General features: G+C 43.1%; 1 protein-coding gene across 1 annotated transcript; it reads right to left on the bottom strand.

Annotated features, from left to right (window-relative positions):
- Positions 1-497: 497 nt before the first annotated feature.
- LOC311237055 (annexin A6-like) lies at positions 498-18,195 on the bottom strand. The gene is made up of 23 exons (XM_084324863.1): positions 18,108-18,195; positions 17,721-17,799; positions 17,243-17,348; positions 15,658-15,752; positions 15,266-15,379; positions 14,816-14,906; positions 13,634-13,770; positions 12,869-12,962; positions 12,051-12,146; positions 11,857-11,915; positions 11,052-11,174; positions 10,902-10,944; positions 7,586-7,758; positions 7,147-7,252; positions 5,204-5,298; positions 4,485-4,598; positions 4,076-4,166; positions 2,336-2,472; positions 2,116-2,209; positions 1,445-1,540; positions 1,261-1,319; positions 1,003-1,125; positions 498-897 (listed from the first exon to the last, which is right to left on the bottom strand). The coding sequence occupies exons 2-23, from the start codon at positions 17,787-17,789 to the stop codon at positions 841-843; spliced, it is 2,172 nt and encodes a 723-aa protein (XP_084180989.1). The 5' UTR covers positions 17,790-17,799; positions 18,108-18,195; the 3' UTR covers positions 498-840.
- Positions 18,196-23,791: the final 5,596 nt, after the last annotated feature.

The raw sequence follows: 23,791 nt of genomic DNA, 5'->3' as shown, positions 1-23,791 counted from the left end.
TTCATTCCAGCCTTGCCTAAACACCGGCTGATGATTTCACTAATTGGCTCACCTCTTCAACTAACTCACCTGGTGCAATGTATAGTTAAAATGAAAACTTGGAATGAGTTTGAGACCCCTAGTCTATCCCTTTAAAAAAAAATGAACTTTTACTTTTTAGTACTTAAGTACATTTAAAAGTAGGACTTTACTTTTACTCAAGTGTGTTTTTAGCCAGACACTTTGACTTTTACTTGAGTCATATTTTGAGATGGTACCCATACTTTCACTTAAGTATAATTTCTGGGTACTTTTTACACCCCTGCTAGAAATACAGAAAACAGAACAGTGTTCATGTATTATTGTATCAGATTGAGAAATCTATTTGTGGTGGTCTGTGATATTGTGGTGGGCCGCCACAAATAAATCTGTGTATGGGAAACAATGTATACTTTTATTTGGAAAATCATGGTACAGTAGGCTTATTATGAAATATTTAGTAAAATGAGGAAACAATACATTATTCCAGTGACATCTTTATTAGAACATCTTTTCATTGAACAGTACAGGAACTACTACGTACTGTAGATCAGGCTACGTCGTTCCCAATGGATATTCTGGAAAGTAAACATTACAATTCAGCAGCCTCTCAAGCAGCCTCAACAAAAAAGAAAAAGCAAGGTCTCAGTTGAATGGGATGACAGCTGTATTTTGCGCAGTGATTTTGAACGTTAAAAATACATACAGAATTGCACAAAATCTCATTCAACTGAGACTGCTCTGGGTCCACAGCCACACTGCCCGATATTCACGAACGGTCTCTACTTTCTTCCACAGTAGAGTGAAAACAGAATGAAGTCTTCAGTGAGGTCCACACAATCCCAACAGGATTTTCTCATAATGTCCCTTTGTGTCCGCCTGTCAAACAGAGACCAGTGATCAATAAATATACTGTAATCTCATTACAACACACAGAGAGTTTGTGAACATCACATTTGACTGGAGCAATGAGGGGGGGTTTACCAATATGTCCTCTTGTAGATTTCTTTCATACATGATCTTGTACTCATCCATCACCTTCTTGAGGTCCACCTCCGAACGACTCACCAACACCCTGATCAGAGTGTCATCGCATGTGCCATGGCCCTGCGAATGGGGATCACACCCACATTACACCCAAATCACACCAACATCACACCCACATCAAATAATGATGTGTAATACCTACAGTATTTCTCCCTCTGTCATACACACACAGACACACACTGTAGGCGTCTTTACCTTCATAGACAGATGGAGTTTCTCAGCAAAGAAAGCAGGCTTGCTCCAGGCACACTTCACTACACATCAACACAAGATTTAGTGGTGGAACATTTCACGGGTACTGAGCATACACACACAGAAATGTACAACATCATGAAGCATCATTTTTGGAGGAGAAAAATAGCACAGGTGTCTTCCTCACCAACGTCAATGAGGCAATCTTCAATATCTCCCTTCAACTCCATTTCAAGAGCTTTGGGTAACTTGACGTCACTGACGGCTGCGTATTTCTGGAACGCTACGAGGTAAACACGAACACAGTAATTATTTGGCACAGAAATAGACAAGAGACCCGGTCAAGGACATACACTATCTCTGTCGTCACACTGGGTGTGCTAGACCCGTTACAGTACCTGTAGTGCAGTTGCACCCGTTTGTCCGGGCGTGTGCTTATTGTGTGTTCAGAATCTGTTCATGTGGTCATTCTCTACCATAGCAGGTCTGATTAGTACCGTTGATCGGTTACATTGGCAACCTATTGATTGTAAAATAACTATTATTTATATAATTATAATATATAATCATTTAATATATTATAATTATATAAATAATAGTTATTTTACAACTTGATCAATGGTCAAGTGATTTTGCAAATTATTCTGTTGGAAGAAAAATTAACACTGTTTGGAATTTTTTTTAAGGGTAGGCCTATATTGAAATAAGGGGTAGGACCTGATAAGCATATTTCTTCTTCACAAAAGGTTGTTTATTATTATTTTATCTTACTTTATTATTTTTCACAGCAAATCATCTTTGTATTTTTTTTACATTGTTATTTATAGTTCAAAATAAATTAATTCATTCACACCTCACCTTTGGAGAGCTGCGGACCATTCCGGCTGGTGAGGATGTCGATGAAGACGCCGACGTCGGTTCCTTTCTGTTCTTCGCCGGCCTCGAAGAGAGCCTGCGGCACAAAACGACAACACCGGTTTAGAAATGTAGCCGACATTATACACCCTACCCTGCACTTACGGTACTACGTCCATGTGTTAATCAGATGTCGGTGATTCTAAGGGGAGAGATGTTTTACCTGTGCATCCTTTTTGGCCAGATTCAGGTCCACTTTGTTGTCCTCGTCTTTGTTAGCCTTCAGCATGGCCAGGAGGGCCAGAGTGAAGTCTCCACTGGTCTCAGACACCATCACGTCCTCCAGGTCCTCCTGGTACTCTGAGGAACAAGCAGCACTTCACGTAAACTGTGCATTTTATATAGAGCTTTTATCCAAAGCGCTTTACGATTTGTTCCTCACATTTTTACCCATTCACTCACACATTCACACACGGCGGAGGCGACCATGCAACCTGCTCATCGGGAGCAGTTAGGGGTTAAGTGTCTTGCTTAAGGACACTTCGACACACTGCCTGGGAGGAGCGGGAATCGAACTGGGAATTACCAGACGACTGCTCTAACTCCCAATCCACTGTCGAGCCACTGTCGCCCCCCAGTTGCCCCATATTTCACTAAAATCACACACTTTACTTGAAGATAATGAACCATGAATTGAGCTTAAGATACCATTGCAGTTTATGTCAAGTTACAGACACGTCTGGGCACCTAAGTGGCGACCCACGTAACGTGCTGCGTCGCAAAGCGGCCGACCCGGGTTCGATTCCCGGACCCGGTGTCCTTTGCCGAATATCTTCCCCCTGCTCTGTCTCCCGTTCTTCCTCTCTCTCTCTCTCTCTACCGGACTGCCCAGAAGTACAAACTAATAAAAAATCTACCAAAAACATTAAAAAAAAATATATTACAGACACGTCTCTTGTTAGTTGCTTGGGGTTTTATATACTGCACAATTCAGACATGATGTAAAAACTGCTCATCCAACACCAGCTTAAATGCTTTTGGAAGCCCAGCTGTACTTGTAGGACGGAACCGAGGGAAAAAAGTGTCCTCAAAATTGGACTTTGTGATTTCCTACCTATTTATGGTTAATAAAACAGCTTACAATTTAGTCTTTTTAAAAATGTATTTACATTTTTAATTCTACAGCATGTCCACTGTAGTAGACACCAAGACCATCTTCGTGTAAACATCTTGACAGTCAGGAAACTCATGTAGCACATGGTGTAAAAAGCACACCAATAAATTGAAGGTAATAAGAGGAATGATAATACTTCCTCTCAGAATAATAAAACATATGCGCTACTTATGGTCCACAGAGGCCGACGCCTTTTCTGCTCTGCCCCATCTGTGTCTGTATCCGTCTGCTCATCTGCGCCTGCAGCATCAGAGCCTCCTGCATCACCTGCTACTTCAGCGAGTCTCCCTCAATTATTTGGTAAAAAATGCAACAATGGTGGTCATTAAGTACATAAAGATGGACTTGGTGTCCCACTATAATTGACATTCATAAAAGGGCTATTAGTAAAAACATTTTTTTTAACTGCTTTCAGAATTAAATATATCATTCCTAACATGTTAAGAAACAACAATATATATGATTTTCATAGTAAAAAACAAACAAACAATGAACTGTGTTTGACCTACAGTACATATCCTCTTTCCACAAAATGAGCTGGTTCTTATTCCTGCCATTTTGGATTTAAAAAAAGAGGAACTTCCCAGCATGCACCCTATCATGCAATACATCAATGGAGAGCCCTGGATGTCCTCTGTAGAGTACAGCAGGAATTGGTAGAGTAGATCAAAAGACTAAACGGAGATAGATACATGTGAACAAAATGTCAACTGTAGAGGACACGATTCAATGGGCTGGGTCTCGGGAGGATATGATAGAGCTTCTCTTCTGTTCTGCAGTAGACCGTACCTTGTTTAAAGACCCTCTTGATCTCACGAATCTCCTGGTTTGTCCTTGTTGCGAAAATTTCCACCAGGACGTCTTCATCTGTGCCAAGACCCTGTTGGATAGACCAATGGTGCAACATTTGCAAATAGACCACATTAAGATCATCTAGGGTCGAAATCTATGTACCATGGATGGAGGGCCTTGGGCCAAATAATAAGACTAGACATTGATAATTTAATAAAATATAACATAAATATAACATGAAAATACAGTTCAATTGCATCAAAAATAGACCAACCCGAATATCGTACCATTCTCTGGAATCCTTTAGCCCGAAAAATAATGTGGTGGAGGGCAAAGTTTGGCCGTACATTAGGCAGCCCTGATCTAAACCGTACGTATCATACTAAATGACCATGGTATTATGTACCTTTGTGGCCCATCGGAGTTGGTGGGCATCAAACTGAGCAGGGGTCCTGAGCAGAGCCAACACCACATCCTCCAGGTCTGACCTCAGAGCCGACTTCAGAGCATCTTCCAGAGCCTGCAACCACAAGACTAAAAGCTCAGCTAGCAGCTCACAGATACAGTAGCTTAGATAGCTATTATTATTATATATATATATTTTTTTATTATATTTTTCCCCCTCCTTTTTTCCGATTTTTCTCCCATCCCACTGTTAGTCGTTATGCCAATTCCCAACCCCCTTCCTGGTTGTTGCGCACCCCTACTGTTGGTCCGGGAGGCCGGAGACTGTCACATGCTTTCCTCTGATACATGTGCAGCCAGCCGGCAGCCAGCCTGGCAGCGCAGATTCTCACCGGGAGAGTGTAACGTGTGGAAGGTCACACTACCTTTCTCCAGATCCTACCCTCGCTGTGCAGGCGCCCAGACCGAACTGTAGGGGTCGCTGTCCACAACGCCCAGGACCCACCCACGGCTTCCCTCCCCCTATCTCAGCCAAACGAGTTAGTATATATAGCGATCAGCCCAAGCCAAGGCAATGCTGACTCTCCGGGAGTCGAGACCGCAGCCTCTTGCATTGGTGACGAGCACAATCTCCGCTACGCAGATAGCTATTCTTCATTTCAACAGCAGTTTCTTTGTTTGGAAAGTGGTTTACATAATAGCAAACGTAAAGTGACCCACCTCGCCGGTGGATTGCTCGTACACCGCCTTGATTTGCTGCCTCTGTTCATTGCTTCTATTCACCAGAACTGCTATGATCACATCTTCATCCACTCCTGGGAAAAAAAATATGCGTGTTGCATTAACCCTTTCACTACCACACTACAAAGGGTTAACGCTCTCACTATCACACTACAAAGGGTTAATACTTTCACTACAGAAGGTTAACCCTTTCACTACCGAATTACAGAATGTTAACCCTTTCGCTACCACACTAAATACGGTTAACCTTCTGTAGTGTGGTAGTGAAAGGGTTCAGCTTCTGTAGTGCGGTAGTGAAAGGGTTCAGCTTCTGTAGTGTGGTAGTGAAAGGGTTAAGCTTCTGTAGTGTGGTAGTGAAAGGGTTAAGCTTACACTATGGACGTGAAAAGACCCTCAGTCACAGTATTGCAGAATACGTTCCTTATTCCTTATTGCACCTCACCACCACAAGGTGGCACCACAAGCTAAGCTATACCTCACCATTTTTGTACCAGATGTGCATACTGTATATAGAGGTATACTGAACAATTGTTTGTTTACACTTGTGTTTACTTGACTTCTTGACTTTCTATTTTTTACTTATTTATACTATCTTTTTTTTGTATCCACTTTTTCTCCCATTTTCAATTTTTTCTCCCATCCCAATTTCGTATCATCCAATTCAACCCTCCCCTGTCTCGAACGCCGTTTCTTGCCTCCCACAAGCCGGCTGCAATGTGGACTAAGTCATACATAGCACGAGTCCCCTACGATACTCGAGGTAACAGCAGTCACATCTTTTCACCTGCGCGGTGCGATCTTTCAGCGTCAGGGGTCTGCGCTTTGGAGGGGCGCCGCCCCCATCGCTTCCTGATTCTACTGCGCAGGGCCGCAGGCGCACCAACCGACCTGTAGGAGTCGCTGTCCACAACGCCCGATCCCCACCCATCAGTTTCCCACCCCCTAATACTGCCAATGTGTATTAGTACGGACGACCAGCTAAACTGAAAGCAATGTGGAGCGCTGGGCTCGAATAGGCGAACCCAGCGTCTCCAGTATTCGTGGTGAGCGCCTTGCCCACTGCACCACGTAGCCACCCTTTATTTATACCATCTTATTATTATCTAGCACACTCTCAGGAGCGAAACAGAAAGAAACATTTCATGCAAAGTATTCTGTATTTCTGTATGACAAATAATAAAGAAACTTGAAAAGTATATTTACATTTAGCTGACGCTTTTATCCAAAGCAACTTACAAGTTATGTACAACAAGACAGCAGGAAGAGTACAACTCTATCAGCTGAGTAACAATGTTCATCAAAGTGTTGAGTGCTACAGTGTAGGTTAGTATATTAGTTAGTATATCTAAATGTAAATGTATATTAGGACAAGTGCATGACAGTAAGGTTAGTTAGGGTTAGAGTTTTTTTTTACATTTTCATTTTTCATTTCAGATAATGATTGAAGAAGTGCGTCTTTAGTCGACGACGAAAGATTGGACGGGTTTCGGCTGTCCTAACTGTGCAGAGCGTAGGTGTCTTGAGGGTGTGTAGTTAAGAGACCATTGACCGGGGAGCTCCCGTAGCTCACCGCATATCTCTGCGCTATTTCTGTGTCGGGGAAAACCGTGCTCGTCACGGATCTGGGGGACACGAGTTCGATTCCAGGGACCCGCCGTCATTTCTCAGAATGTCTTCCCCTGCTCTACATCCCATTTTCAACCTGTTTCTGTCGGTCATGCTTGACCAGAAAAGCGATAAACGCTAAAAAAAAAAAGTAAAAAAAAAAAAAGAAAAAAAAAAGAGACCATTGACCGGAGGTAGGCGGGAGCTGTTCCCTTCGCCGCACGATATGCCAGGTCGAGGGCCTTGAAGCGGATTCGTGTGGCAATGGGGAGCCAGTGCAGGTAGTATATGGGGTCTACACAGATACTCATACATACCTTTTGTTTCGATGGCTTCCTCGAGAGCTGCAGCATCACTGCTGGCACGGAAGTGCGGGAATGGAGCGATTGTTCCATAAAACTTAGACTTGGGTTTACCCTTGACCTGGAGAGGACATTCAGCCGGTTCACAAGGGTTTACTGGGTTCCGTATGAAACACAATGGTGTACGTGACTCCAGCAGGGAACAGAGCTGCCTGTGGTTGTTATTTATTCTGCTACTGGTGGTTTTGTTCTCTTACAAAAAAATGTATCATGGTAACATGGTAAAAGTCATGTATAATGTAATTTAAAACATGATACTGATAGTATTTCTATCATCTTTTTGGTCACTACTATGGTGGCAGTGACACTACCATCATCGTAGTGACCAGAGAAATGATGGAAATACCACAATACTTTGTCACAGCGGTTGTCCATATCCTGTATTGCTACTCACTGTTATTGTGTCCTCATATGGGTCCCGGTCGTGGACAACATTTTTGAAAAATCTCTTGAGGAAAGACATGTTCCCTTCGCTGGAAATGAAAACGTACAATTGAATAATGACAATTGAATAACGACTCAAGCTGAAATGTGAAGGTGACCATCTACAGTATAAGCATAGCAGGAATTAACTACCGTGACAATAGTTAAGATTCTGTTTAACCCTTTCACTGCCACACTGCAGAGTGTTAACCCTTCCACTACCACACTACAGACTGTTTAACAAACACCTTGCAGTGACTCCACCCAGGTGTTTTTAGGAGGGGGAGATCACCGAGAAGGCCTGGCCAGCATTCCAACACGGTGACTGTCACGGGATTCCTGCTCTGCTGACTGGTTGGTCGACTATACTGTCATGTAGATTGTGTCACCTGCTTTTGCCTCAGATCGAACAACCTACGTATGCTGCTTGTGTGTTACACAGGTAACAGCAATGACAAAGGAATTACATTGTAAACTGAGATGAAACAGGGGATGCATGGATCAAGCGGATTTCTTTTTAATAATTTTTTCTTTTGCATTACTCACATACCTCTATATCCTTCTTTCTCTGCCAACAACCACACTCCCCCCAGTCTCAGGCTTAAAGGGGAACACCACTCAAATTCAAAATGTTGATGTTATTTCCATGGCCGGCCCTAAGACATAAATACTTGTGACCAGGAGCTACTCCCAAAGACAGAGAAGTAAGAATAAAATTTGTGATGTCATCAAGTATAAAGTCTGGAGCTGCTCCATTGATAATGAATGGGAGACTGATTTTGTGGACCCACAGAACTTTTGGGTTCAGTTTGTTTTATAAAAAAAAAATGTATATATCCAAATGAGCTTTATTCTACAGTAGTGGTCTCAGTTCTGAAACAGAACACGTACCTATGAACTCAGAACATTCCCCTGGGTGCTCTGTGTCACCTATAACCGGAGAAGCTTCAGCCTTGGATACTTATGACGTCACAAGTTTGAGTTTTAGCAGGATTTGAGAAAGTTGCTTATTTTCACTGATATTTATGTACTGTTTTAGACCAGAGGAATAACATTGCAGAAATCTGAAATTGGGTGTAGTTCCCCTTTAAAGACCACAATGAGGTAACGCTATTGAATAATTTCATGGCTCAACTTGACAGTCTACATTTATCTAATAAGCAAAAACAGTTAATAACCCCAGACAAACATATAGTTACATTACCAACAACATGAAACGCAACAAAGCCTTGAACATTACAGAGTGCACCTCCAGGCAATTCCCACCCTCTATAATCCTTGGTTCTCCCACTCTATCCCGACCTAGCTACTCGCTCTCTCTCTCTAAGTACAGGATGGGGTGCAGGTGTGTGAAGACCGGAGGAGCAGCTGATTGACATCTACCGGCTGATTACCATTCCTATCTACCTTGGCACTCGTCTCCCAGATTGTATGAGAACCCACTGCCGGCTGCCAGAATACTTTCGACAACAAATGTTTGTTTCCGCGTCTCTGATTGGCCACGCGCCCTCCGCTTGTCTGACTACCCAGAGACTCGTTCACTCCCTGGTTACCGTATTCTCCTTTTTCTAATTAAATATACCCGTCATTTGGGTTTTCTCTGATTCCACATAGTCTCTCTCTGCCTGTTTGTGTCTGCTTCTGTGTTCTGGCTTAGTTAACTATTACAGATCTTACAATTGAGATTCAGAGCATCAGAACCATGAATATGTAATATATATATTAAAAAAAAACATGTTAGACAAACTATTGCAAAGTCAGATTTTTCCATGAATTACAAATGCATTTAGGATGGGAAGACAAACATTTTGTTACAGATATTCTCCTAAATCAATAAAAGAGACATCAAACATCACCACATATCCTGTATAGATGGCGAACATGAGTAAATTCAATGACAATTTGGATTATACCTGGATGTAATGATAAGGGCAATATCTCTAAAATCATAAAACGTGACGCTATCATGACAGTACCTTTACAAATCACATGCCACATGGTTGGTATTACAAACCCGTTCAAATTCTGACCCGACTGATATGCACTTTCACAGTTGTATGCAGTATTTACAATGAACAATCGACAAGCTTCAATCATCTTGGCGGGGGCCGTCCTCTACCTCGCCCCCGCCCTGGTCCTGGCCCCGCCCCTGGTACCTGCTGCTGGCCGTTACCGGGCCACTTTAATCAGAGCAACATAACTGGACCACATACCACTTTTAACATAACCTTTAATCAGAGCAGCATAACTGGACCACATACCACTTTAACATAACCTTTAATCAGAGCAGCATAACTGGACCACATACCACTTTTAACATAACCTTTAGAGGTCAATGGGTTGAGGACTCAAACATCATGTAGAATGCATACTTTTACTTTTGATATTTACGTACATTTAATATCAAATACTTCTCTACTTTTACTTAAGTAGGATTTTGAATGGACGACTTTTACCAGAGTACAAATTTATCTGGGTATTTCTACTTTTACTGTGTACTTCTTCCACCACATGGGTCAGATAGACTGGAGTCCCCCAGACAGCAGGAAACACTGCTGCATTCTGTCTATGCCATTATGTGTCTATCTGTATATATGTGCATGAATATGACATTATATAAGAGAGCTATGCAGGAGAGGTCGACTGACCAGGCTCTGGTGGTGGAGTAAGAGAGGTCAGGAGAGAGAGTCTCTAGTACAAGTACCTCGAATAGTTTTTCTTTTAAATACTTAGTTACTTTCCACCACTAGAAAATACAGAAAACAGAACAGTGTTCATGTATTATTGTATCAGATTGAGAAATCTATTTGTGGTGGTCTGTGATATTGTGGTGGGATATTGTGTATGGGAAACAATGTATACTTGTATTTGGAAAATCATGGTACAGTAGGCTTATTATGAAATATTTAGTAAAATGAGGAAACAATACATTATTCCAGTGACATCTTTATTAGAACATCTTTTCATTTAACAGTACAGGAACTACTACGTACTGTAGATCAGGTTACGTCGTTCCCAATGGATATTCTGGAAAGTAAACATTACATTTCAGCAGCCTCTCAAGCAGCCTCAACAAAAAAGAAAAAACGAGGTCTCAGTTGAATGGGATGACAGCTGTATTTTGCGCAGTGATTTTGAACGTTAAAAATGTATACAGAATTGCACAAAATCTCATTCAACTGAGACTGCTCTGGGTCCACAGCCACACTGCCCGATATTCACGAACGGTCTCTACTTTCTTCCACAGTAGAGTGAATAAACAGAATGAAGTCTTCAGTGAGGTCCACACAATCCCAGCAGGATTTTCTCATAATGTCCCTTTGTGTCCGCCTGTCAAACAGAGACCAGTGATCAATAAATATACTGTAATCTCATTACAACACACATAGAGAGTTTGTGAACATCACATTTGACTGGAGCAATGAGGGGGGGTTTACCAATATGTCCTCTTGTAGATTTCTTTCATACATGATCTTGTACTCATCCATCACCTTCTTGAGGTCCACCTCCGAACGACTCACCAACACCCTGATCAGAGTGTCATTGCATGTGCCGTGGCCCTGCGAATGGGGATCACACCCACATTACACCCAAATCACACCCACATTACACCCAAATCACACCCATATATCACAGCCACATCACAGCCACATCACAGCCACATCACATCCAAATCACACCCACATCACAGCCAAATCACACCCACATCACACCCACATCAACTCAACATGCACAACTTATGAATGGATCATAGTAAATAATGACGTGTAATACCTCTTTCTCTCTCTCTGCCATACACACACACACACCACACACTTAAACAACACACTGTAGCACCCACTTTACCACTTTAGACACTAACACACTTTACACTTTATATTTATATTATTGGTAAGGAAATTGCACATCATTTTCATTCCTTATTCCTTATTGCACCTCATTGCACCTCACCACCACAAGGTGGCACCACAAGCTAAGCTATACCTCACCATTTTTGTACCAGCTGTACATACTGTATATATAGGTATACTGAGCAATTTTGTTGTTTACACTTGTTTACGTACTTGACTTCTTGACTTTCTATTTTATACTTATTATTATACTTATTTTATACTATTTTGTTATTATCTAGCACACTCTCAGGAGCAAAACAGAAAGAAGCATTTCATGCAAAGTATTCTGTATTTCTGTATGACAACTAATAAAGAAACTTGAAACTTGAAACACGGTAGTTGTCTTTACCTTCATAGACAGATGGAGTTTCTCAGCAAAGAAAGCAGGCTTGCTCCAGGCACACTTCACTACACATTACCAAAGAGACACACAAGACATGATTTAGTGGTGGGACATTTCACTGAGCATAACACACACAGCAATGTGCAACATCATGAAGCATAATTTTGGGAGGAGAAAAATAGCACAGGTGTCTTCCTCACCAACGTCAATGAGGCAATCTTCAATATCTCCCTTCAACTCCATTTCAAGAGCTTTGGGTAACTTGACGTCACTGACGGCTGCGTATTTCTGGAACGCTACGAGGTAAACATGAACACAGTAATTATTTGGCACAGAAATAGACAAGAGACCCGGTCAGACTGGGCCTGCTTAACTGTTACAGTACCTGTAGGAGTGCGGTTGCACCCGTTTGTCCGGGTGTGTGCTTAACCCTTTCACTACCACACTACCAAATGGTTAACCCTTTTTCGGCGACAATACAGAAGGTTAAGCCTTTCACTGCCACATGACAAAGTGTTAACCCTTTGTCGTGTGGCAGTGAAAGGGTTAACCTTCTGTAGTGTGGTAGTGAAAGGGTTATTGTGTGTTCAGAACTGGTTAGAATCTGTTCATGTGGTCATTCTCTACCTAGCAGGTCTGATTAGTACCGTTGATCTGTCACATTTGCAACCTATTGATTGTAAAATAACTATTATTTATATAATTATAATTTAATATATAAAATGTATATTTATTCAATATTTATCAATGGACAAGTGATTTTGTTTGCAGATGATTCTGTTGGAAGATAAATGAACACTGTGTTTTGAAAAATTGTTAAGGGTATATTAGAATACAGTAATAACGGGTAGGACCTGATAAGCATATTGCTTCTTCACAAAAAGTTTTGTTTATTATTATTTTATCTTACTTTATTATTATTATTTTTCACAGCAAATTATCTTTGTATTTTAAATTTTTTTACATTGTTATTTCTTGTTCAAAATAAACTTCATTCATTAATTCATTCCAACCTCACCTTTGGAGAGCTGCGGACCATTCCGGCTGGTGAGGATGTCGATGAAGACTCCAACGTCAGTTCCTTTCTGTTCTTCGCCGGCCTCGAAGAGAGCCTGCGGCACAAAACAACAACACCAGTTTAGAAATGTAGTCGACATTATACCCTACCTTGCGCTTACGGTATTACATCCAGTACTTGAGTTGAGGGGGGATGAGGGGGGATGGCATCCCCCCTGAAATAAAAATGGTCAATATCATCCCCCTTCTAAAACGGCCATCCCCCTTCCCATCCCTTATGTCATTTTATCAATGCACATGGTATTAACTGCTATTTCAACATTCAGTTTTGCGCATATTGAAAATAGGAGCATGTAGGCCCGCATGCAATGATATTTTTAGCCATTATCAGCACAAATTATGTCCCCATATGATAAAATCCACCATCCCCATGGCTGCAGATCCCGGAGGGGGGCATGTCCCCCCCAAATTTGGAAAAATATGAATTGTCCCCCCCAATAATATTTGCTATCAAGAGTAGTGTATATACTCCCGCTCTGTAATTCTAGTTTCAAAATACTCCTAAAAGCTTCATTTGCGTATTCAAATAATTTAAATGTTCTACCAGGGGACGATGCCCCCGCACCCCCCTACTCTGCGTCCCCCCCAAACTTGTCATGAGATCTTCAGCCCTGACCATCCCCCCTGTTTTTTTTTCACAACTTGAGTACTGACTACATCCATGTGTAATCGGATGTCGGTGATCCTAAGGGGAGAGATGTTTTACGTGTGCATCCTTTTTGGCCAGATTCAGGTCCACTTCGTTGTCCTCGTCTTTGTTAGCCTTCAGCATGGCCAGGAGGGCCAGAGTGAAGTCTCCACTGGTCTCAGATACCATCACGTCCTCCAGGTCCTCCTGGTACTCTGAGGAACAAGCAGCACTTCACGTAAACGGTGCATTTTATATAGAGCTTTTATCCAAAGCGCTTTACGATTTGTTCCTCACATTTTTACCCATTCAGTCACACATTCACACACGCCGGAGGCGACCATGCAAGGTGCCAACCTGCTCATCAGGAGCAGTTAAGGGTTAAGTGTCTTGCTCAAGGACACTTTGACACGCTGCCCGGGAGGACTGGGAATTACCAGACGACTGCTCTACCTCCCAAGCCACTGTCGAGCCACTGTCGCCTCCAGTCGCCCAGTTGCCCCACACACACTTTACTTGAAGATAATGAACCATGAATTGAGCTTAAGATACCATTGCAGTTAGGGTGGCTACGTGGCGTAGTGGGCAAGGCGCTCGCCACAAAATCTGGAGACGCTGGGCTTGCCTGTTCGAGCCCAGCGCTCCACATTTGCTTTCAGTTTAGCTGGTCGTCCGTACTAATACACATTGGCCATATTAGGGGGTGGGAAACTGATGGGTGGGGATCGGGCGTTGTGGACAGCGACTCCTACAGGTCGGTTGGTGCGCCTGCGCAGTAGAATCAGGAAGTGTCGGGGGCAGCGTGAGCCTCCCACGCGTTACTCCTCGCCACTGAGAGATCGAGCTGCGCAGGTGAAAAGATGCGACTGCTGTTACCTCAAGTACCGGAGGGGACTTGTGCTATGTATGACTTAGTCCACATTGCAGCCGGCTTGTGGGAGGCAAGAAACAGCGTTCGTGACAGGGGAGGGTTGAATTGGATTATACGAAATTGGGATGGGAGAAAATATAGAAAAAATGGGAGAAAAAGTGGATCAAAAAAAAAAAGATACCATTGCAGTTTATGTAATTGTTAAGTTACAGACACGTCTCTTGTTAGTTGCTTGGGGTTTTATATACTGCACAATTCAGACATGCATGTAAAAGCTGCTTGTCTAACACCAGCTTAAAATGCTTTTAGAAGCCCAGCTGTACTTGTAGGACATCACATCATATGATAGAGCGTCTCTTCTGCACAGTGACAGTAGCCGTAGACCGTACCTTCTTTAAAGACCCTCTTGATCTCACAAATCTCCTGGTTTGTCCTTGTTGCAAGAATTTCCACCAGGACGTCTTCATGTGTGCCAAGACCCTGTTGGATGGTGCAACATTTGCAAATAGACCACATTAAGATCATCTGGGGCAAATCTACAGTATGTACCATTGATGGAGGGCCTTGGGCCAAATAATAAGAGTAGACATTGATCATTTAATAAATATAACAAGTGAATAACTTAGGTTATATAGGTTTTAGAATGTGTTCGTACCTCGTCAAGTTAGTTTAAAATACAGTTCAATTGCATCAAAAATAGACCAAACAGAATATCGTACCATTCTCTGGAATCCTTTAGCCCAGAAAAATAATGTTGTGGAAGGCAAAGTTTGGCCGTACATTAGGCAGCCCTGATCTAAACCGTACCTATCATACTAAATGACCATGGTATTATGTACCTTTGTGGCCCATCGGAGTTGGTGGGCATCAAACTGAGCAGGGGTCCTGAGCAGAGCCAACACCACATCCTCCAGGTCTGACCTCAGAGCCGACTTCAGAGCGTCTGCCAGAGCCTGCAACCACACGACTGAAAGCTCAGCTAGCAGCTCACAGATACAGTAGCTTAGACAGATATTCTTCATTTCAACAGCAGTTTCTTTGTTTGGATGATGAATTGAAAATGGGGGACCCTGATGTTAACAAGACGAAAGTCTTTCTCTGGTCTGCATCCCCTTAACAATTGTGTGTATTGAGCTGTACTGTACTGTACCCATTCTGCAATCTGTTAATAAAGTTTTCAATTAATCAATCAATGGAAAGTGGTTTACATAGCAAACGTAAAGTGACTCACCTCGCCAGTGGATTGCTCGTACACCGCCTTGATTTGCTGCCTCTGTTCATTGCTTCTATTCACCAGAACTGCCATGATCACATCTTCATCCACTCCTGGAAAAAAAAGATGTGTTGCATTAATAACCCTTTCACTACCACACTACAAAGGGTTAACCCTTGAACTACCACACTACAGAAGGTTAACCCTTTCACTACCACACTACAAAGGGTTAACACTTCCGCTACTACACTACAAAGGGTTAACCCTTTCACTACCCCACTACAAAGGGTTAACCCTTTCACTATCACACTACAGAAGGTTAACCCTTTCACTATCACACTACAAATGGTTAACCCTTTCACTTCCACACTACAGAAGGTTAACCCTTCCGCTACCACACTACAAAGGGTTAACACTTCCGCTACCACACTACAAAGGGTTAACCCTTTCACTACCACACTACAACGGGTTAACTCTTTCACTTCCACACTACAGAAGGTTAACCCTTCCGCTACCACACTACAAAGGGTTAACCCTTTCACTACCACACTACAAAGGGTTAATGCTTTCACTACCACACTACAAAGGGTTAACCCTTTCACTCCCACACTACAAAGGGTTAACGCTTTCACTACCACACTACAAAGGGTTAACCCTTTCACTTCGACACTACAGAAGGTTAATGCTTTCACTACCACACTATACAAAGGGTTAACCCTTTCACTACCACACTATACAAAGGGTTAACCCTTTCACTCCCACACTACAAAGGGTTAACGCTTTCACTAGCACACTACAAATGGTTAACCCTTTCACTTCCACACTACAGAAGGTTAACCCTTCCGCTACCACACTACAAAGGGTTAACCCTTTCACTACCACACTACAAAGGGTTAACCCTTTCACTACCACACTACAGAAGGTTAACCCTTTCACTATCACACTACATAAGGTTAACCCTTTCACATGTACACTACAGAAGGTTAACCCTTCCGCTACCACACTACAAAGGGTTAACACTTCCGCTACCACACTACAAAGGGTTAACCCTTTCACTACCACACTACAAATGGTTAACCCTTTCACTTCCACACTTAAGGTTAACCCTTCCGCTACCACACTACAAAGGGTTAACCCTTTCACTACTACACTACAAAGGGTTAACCCTTGCACTACCACACTACAGAAGGTTAACCCTTTCACTGCCACACTACAAAGGGTTAACACTTACGCTACCACACTACAAAGGGTTAACCCTTTCACTACCACACTACAAAGGGTTAACTCTTTTACTATCACACTACAGAAGGTTAACCTTTTTACTATCACACTACAGAAGGTTAACCCTTTCACTACCACACTATAAAGGGTTAATACTTTCACTACCACACTACAAAGGGTTAACCATTTCACTACCACACTACAGACGGTTAACCATCTGTAGTGTGGTAGTGAAAGGTTAACCTTCTGTAGTGTGGTAGTGAAAGGGTTAACCTTCTGTAGTGTGGTAGTGAAAGGGTTAAGCTTACACTATGGATGTGAAAAGACCCTCAGTCACAGTATTGCAGAAGTATATGGGGTCTACAAAGATACTCATATATACCTCTAGTTTCGATGGCTTTCTCGAGAGCTGCAGCATCACTGCTGGCACGGAAGTGCGGGAATGGAGCGACCGTTCCGTAAAACTTAGGCTTGGGTTTACCCTTGACCTGGAGAGGACATTCAGCCGGTTCACTCAAAAACGAAAACAAAAATGGCCACCTTTCTGCCCGCATGTTAAGAGGTTATAGGGTTCTGTATGAAACACAATGGTGTACGTGACTCCAGCAGGTTATTGATTCGGCTACTGGTGATTTTGTTCTCTTACAAAAAAAAGTATCATGGTACCATGGTAAAAGTCATGTATTGCCATGGTACCACTTTTATACGCAAGTTATATGTTATAATGTAATTTAAAACATGATACTGATAGTATTTCTATCATCTTTTTGGTCACTACTATGGTATAGTGACCAGAGAAATCATGGAAATACCACAATACTTTGTCACAACGGTTGTCCATATTCTGTATTGCTACTCACTGTGATTGTGTCCTCATCTGGGTCCCTGTCGTGGATAACATTTTTGAAAAATCTCTTGAGGAAAGACATGTTCCCTTCGCTGGAAATGAAAATGTACAAATTGAATTGAGCTGAAGTGTAAAAGTATTGGATAAAAGCGTCAGCTAAATGACAAAATGTCAATTAAGGTGACCACCTAATTCTACAGTATAAGCACAGCCCCGTCACATCCAACAATAAAAAATCAAACTCAACGCTCAACAGTGAAAGCAAAGTCTCACAAACAGTTGTCATGAAACAGTATTAAACATAATCTAACTATTCCATAAAATGTAAGGCTATAAAATGATAAGGGATAATATAAGGATAATATAATCCAAATATTAGGAAGTCATTTAAACCTTTTACCTGTGGAGTCTTCAACGAAAGGTTGTAATATAATGGTGTCTGTACTGTTTAACACACCTTGCAGTGACTCCACCCAGGCTCCATCCTGGTGTTTTTAGGGGGGGGAGATCACTGAGAAGGCTGTGCCAGCATTCCAACACGGTGAGTGTCACAGGATTCCTGCTCTGCTGACTGGTTGGGTGACTATTTGGTCGACTATACTGTCATGTAGATTGTGTCACCTGCTTTTGCCTCAGATCGAACAACCTACGTATGCTTGTGTGTTACACAGGTAACAGCAATGACAAAGGAATTAAATTTTAAACATCAGATGAAACAGCGGATGCATGGATCAAGCCGATTTATTTTTTATTTTTAATAATTTTTTATTTTGCATTACTCACATACTTCTCTAACTTATCTCTCTTTCTCTGCCAACAACCAAACTCCCCTCAGTCTCAGGCTTAAAGGGGAACACCATTCAATTACAAATATTAATGTTATTTCCATGGCCTAAGACAGTTCAATAAATACAGGAGCTACTCCCAAAGCCAGAGAAGTAAGAATCAAAATTGTGATGTCATCAAGTATAAAGTCTGGAGCTGCTCCATTGACAATGAATGGGAGACTGATTTTGTGGACCCACAGAACTTTTGGGTTGTGTTAATTTTATTTTCTTTTTCTATATATCCTAATTAGCTTTATTCAGTTCTGAAACAGAACATGTACCTATGAACTCAGAACATTCCCCTGGGTGCTCTCAGTGTCATCTATAACCGTCTATGGAGCAGCTTCAGACTTGATACTTATGACGTCACAAGTTAGAGTTTTAGCACTCTGGCGTTTGGATTTGGAGAGGGTTGCTTATTTTCACTGATATTTCTGTGCTGTTTTAGACCAGAGGAATAACATTGCAGAAATCTGAAATTGGGTGTAGTTCCCCTTTAAAGACCACAATGAGGTAACGCTATTGCATAATTTCATGGCTCAACTTGACAGTCTACATTTTTCGAATAAGCAAAAACATAGTTAATAACCCCAGAGAAACGTATAGTTACATACCAACAACATACCAACGCGACAATGCACCTCCAGACCTCCAGGCTTCCCACCCTCTATAATCCTTGGTTATATTTCATACTGGCTCCGCGTCTTGCTTCGGCTATTGGACTACACTCGTGCCTATTGCACACGCTTGAAAAACCAATCATGCACCTTACATTTACCCAGTCACGCCTACTTCCGGCTAGTATATAACCTGGTGACGTGGCTATATGCTCACCCTTCCTCGTTTTTTCACACGAAAAGGCCGCTCATAAGCACCTGCAGCGCTGAGAGTACAATTAATTGCTGTTAGTTAGGGTGCTTTCACACCAGAGCTGTTTGGTCCGGACTATCGGACCAGAGTTCGTTTTCTCGGATAGTCCGCTTTTTTTGGGGTGGTGTGAATGCTCAGTCGAACTCCGGTGCGGACCAAACACGCGAACTCTGGTCCGCCTGAAAATGTAGGTCTCGGTTCGCTTCATCAGACCAAACGCGGACCAAATATAGGAAGTGACCTGATAAACTGTGCATCTTGGAAACAAAAACAAAACACCGCGGCACGCATTCACTGCAAAACAAGCATGCGGTAAACATGTCTCGTGGACAGACGTGGGCGAATGATGAGATGAAAGCCCTGATAGACATAATGGGCAGAAGACTGTGAAAATTGTGACGCCTTCGCTGATCTGGAGTCAGACAGGGCTCGCAGTCACACACACGCATTTCCACTCGCTATTGTGTCCAATAATAGACAAGCGCCCTTTTCGACCGCGTGACATTGTTCGGAAAGTTTGGTGCGCTTGAAAAATTGCAATGTGAATGCAGACGAACCAAATGAAGAATGCAACAATGTTGCAACTTCACCCCCCGAACCGCACAGAGTCCGCACCGAGTCCACCAAAACTATATGTGAAAGCGCCCTGTTAGTATAAAACTGAGTTCTTTGGATTGATATGATGAGCCAGGAGACGAAGGTGAAGTCAATCGATGGTATTTATTGACACAGGAACACACAGAGGAACAGTCCTGGAGACCACAGCCCTCCATGGGGGCTGTGTGGCTGTGAGGCTCCAGAATGATGACACAATCATGGCTTAAATACTATGTGGGTTCCAAATTTAGCAAGCCACTGGTTAAAAAATAGATGATCAGACAGGCTTGGTCGTATATGGTCATATGTGGGGTTATATGTGAGCTGTTGCTGAATCTGATAATATGTCCATCTTTGCTTCCCCTCAGTGGCCTGTGGCCGGAGGCAGAGGTCACACAGGTCAATGTATTTCTAGGTGCCTGCCTGGCTTGGCCTCCTGGCACATTCCAGGGTGAGGGAGACGACCAGAGGAGAGATAGAAGAGCTTAGAAGATATTAGATATTAATCTATCAGCCCTTAGAGAAGGATATTCCACCACTCAAATAGTCCTTGTTAGGACTCCCCCAGCGTGTTCAGCTTGTCGTCCGTCGCTCGTCGTGCAGTGTCCTCGGACCGGCGAGACTTCTCCGGAAGATCGCTGGAGCCCGGGGGACGGCTCGCGGCGGTCGGTGGAGGGCTTGAGCCGCCCCACGTTCATGGTGAGGTCCCCTCGCAAGAGAGGGACCCCCGGCGCTGTGTCGGGTGGGGTCGTAGCCTTCGCTCATCGCACCGAGCAGTCTGTGGAGATGGAATACAACCCCCCGTTTGGCGCGCAAAGGAAGACGAGACATGCTGTGGAGGCCAGTGTATCACTTGGGTCCTCCACGTCTGTACAAATGTTTTCTTCTCCGCTCCATACCCCGCTGCCAGATGGGAGGGTACGAACCCGCCAGCGGCTGCTGTGCGACCCCCGACCGGTGGCACCAGGGCTCCTGCCCCTCAGGGCAACCGATGGCGCACGGCACTGAGGAGGAGGTGAAGGCTGTGGGGACCGGGTTAACACCTGCACACCCCCCCCCCTTCTGTACATAATTTTTGTTGTAATAATGAAAAAGCCTGCTCTGTGCGAACGACATTTTTGTGTTAAACAAACGTTGCAATCATTTCACCCTCTAAATGTGTGCCCGAAACACAACTGGGCCGCGTTACTAACTCTGATCGAAAACGTCTCTCCTCCTGGCCCCCCTCTCCGAGGACGGATTCTTTGGTTCGTCCATTGAAGAGGTGACGATGCAAGGGGATGGAGGAGCAGCGGTCGATTGCGTTGCCCATGAGCGTGTCTACTAACGCTATACTCCAACCCATTTGGTGAAGAAGAAGCAGCAAGCTGCATGTATCACGTGATGTAAACAGGCTGCCCATGTCCTGTAGTAGTCTATGGTCCTCATGTCCTGTGACTCCTGTACAAGTAAAAAGTATGCCATACTAATCATAGCGCATGCCGCCGAAAAAAAGACTGAACCCGCCACAAGTCTGGACAGCTTCGGGTTTGTATTGTACGTTTTTCACAAATTTTTATTTATTTTTGATCTACTTTTTTCTCCTCCTTTTTTTTCTCCGTATTTTTCTCCCATCCCAATTTAGTCGTTATTTCAATTCCCCCTCCCCTTCCTGGTTGTTGCACGCATTTGCCCCCCACTTGCCGGTCTAGGGAGGGTTGAAGCCTATCACATGTCTCCTCCGATACATGTTGTGGAGGCAGCCAGCCACTTCTTTTCACCTGACAGCGAGGACTCTCATTGGGTGAGTGTAACGCGTGGGAGGATCACACTACCTCACCCAGATCCCTTCCTCGCTGAGCAGGCGCCCCGACCGACCTGTAGGAGTCGCTTTTTACAACGACCAGGACCCACCCCACCGGCTTCCCACCCGCTGACACTGCCAATTGTGCCAGTATGGACGACCGACCAAGCCGGAGGTACCGCGGCAGCCGGATTCGATCCCACTGTCTTTGCGGTGGTAGGCAGACGCTTAGTCCGCTGCGCTACCCGGCCGCCCTAGTTTTTCACAAATGTATTTAAAAAATCCAATCATCATTGACATGGGATTGAAGACATGCTTAGATTATATGAGTATGGCCTGGTGAAAGATATGTAGGCATACCTGGCTTAAAGGAATACTTGCAACAAACTCGATTCTTGTACCGGATCTCCTCCTAAACAAGAACACCCTGAAGACTCTGGCAGGAGCACTCATACAAGGGTACTACGACTATGCTTGCACCTCATGGTACCAAAGCACCTCAAAGGCGCTAAAAACAAAATTACAAACATCTCAAAACAAACTGGTCAGACTACTGCTTGACCTTACTCCTAGAACCCACCTCACCCCTGCCCACTTTGACAACCTAGGATGGCTTAGAGTAGACGACAGAGTACAGCAACTTGCAATGGGCCTGGTCTACAAGATACACTACACGACCAAGGTACCCATGTACATGTCAAAATACTTCCCAAAGGTCAGTGAATACCACGATCACAACAGCAGAGGGAGCTCCACAAATCATGTTACTGTAAACCCAGATTCGGCTCAAACAAGGGACTAAACACGTTTAGCAATTATGCCACATCAATGTGGAACGCCCTACCCAAAGCTGTAAAGGAATGTGAATCACTACCCACTTTCAAAAACACTCTCAAAAAACACCTAAGGGAGACTGCAATTCGAAACTGGCCCCTGTAAATGTCCGAACACAACCCCCTCCAATGTACAGTAAATTACCAAGTATGGTTGTCAATATTCCAATGTACAGTTTTGCTTGTACAGTTGTACAACAAGACAAAAGTCTTTCTCTGGTCTGCATCCCCTCAACAATTGTGTGTATTGAGCTGTACTGTATTGTACCCATTCTGCAATCTGTTAATAAAGTTTTCAATCAATCAATCAAAACCCAAAAATAGAGCTGAGACAGACTGAAGAATGCATTTTATTACTGTTGTTTACTCGTAGTGTTGCTGCTTATTTGGTGACATGCTGCAGTAGTTACTTTTTGTTGTTGTTCTAAGAAGATGCTGCTACTGAAATATGCTTTTGTTCAGTGCCATTTATTTTTCATTCAGTTCTTGATTACCTGTGCACATTTGTTTATAACATTATTTATTTATTTTGATTAGTATTTATGATTTAATTAAAATTAGATTGTTGTATTTTATCAGATGCAAAATACAAATAAGTAAATATGGCATATATCAGAGGTGAGTAAGAAAATGAACAAATATTGATGGTTAAGAATGAGACTGGGGCGCCCCAGTGGCGAACCACATAGCGCGCTCAGCCGCGACACGGCCGACCCGGGTTCGACTCCCGAACCCGTCGTTATTTGCCGAATGTCTTCCCCCCACTCTGTCTCCCATTCCTCCTCTGTCTCTCTCTACTGGACTGCCCAGTAGAACAAATAAAGCGATAAAAAAACAGCAAAGAAAATATATTAAAAAAAAAAATAATGAGACTGAATAATGACATCACACAATAGTCTAATGATTAGACTGTTGTGTGATGCCATTACTCATTAGTATTAGACTCTAATCCTAATGAGATATTCCTCTAAAAAGGTCTGCGGCGCGTGGTTTCGGGGGCCCCCATAGCTCCCAGGTGATAACTCGAACCCTGCTGATACTCGTTCACTCCCTGGACTGTCTAAAGACCTGGTTACCGTATTCTCCTTTTTCTAATTAAATATACCCGTCATTTGGGTTTTCTCTGATTCCACATAGTCTCTGCCTGTTTGTGTCTGCATCTGTGTTCTGGCTT

This window comes from Notolepis coatsorum (genome assembly GCF_963971535.1).
Source record: "Notolepis coatsorum genome assembly, chromosome: 11".
NCBI lineage: Eukaryota > Metazoa > Chordata > Actinopteri > Aulopiformes > Paralepididae > Notolepis > Notolepis coatsorum.
The sequence above is the reverse complement of the archived record's forward strand: the minus strand, read 5'-3'. Positions and strand labels throughout refer to the sequence as shown.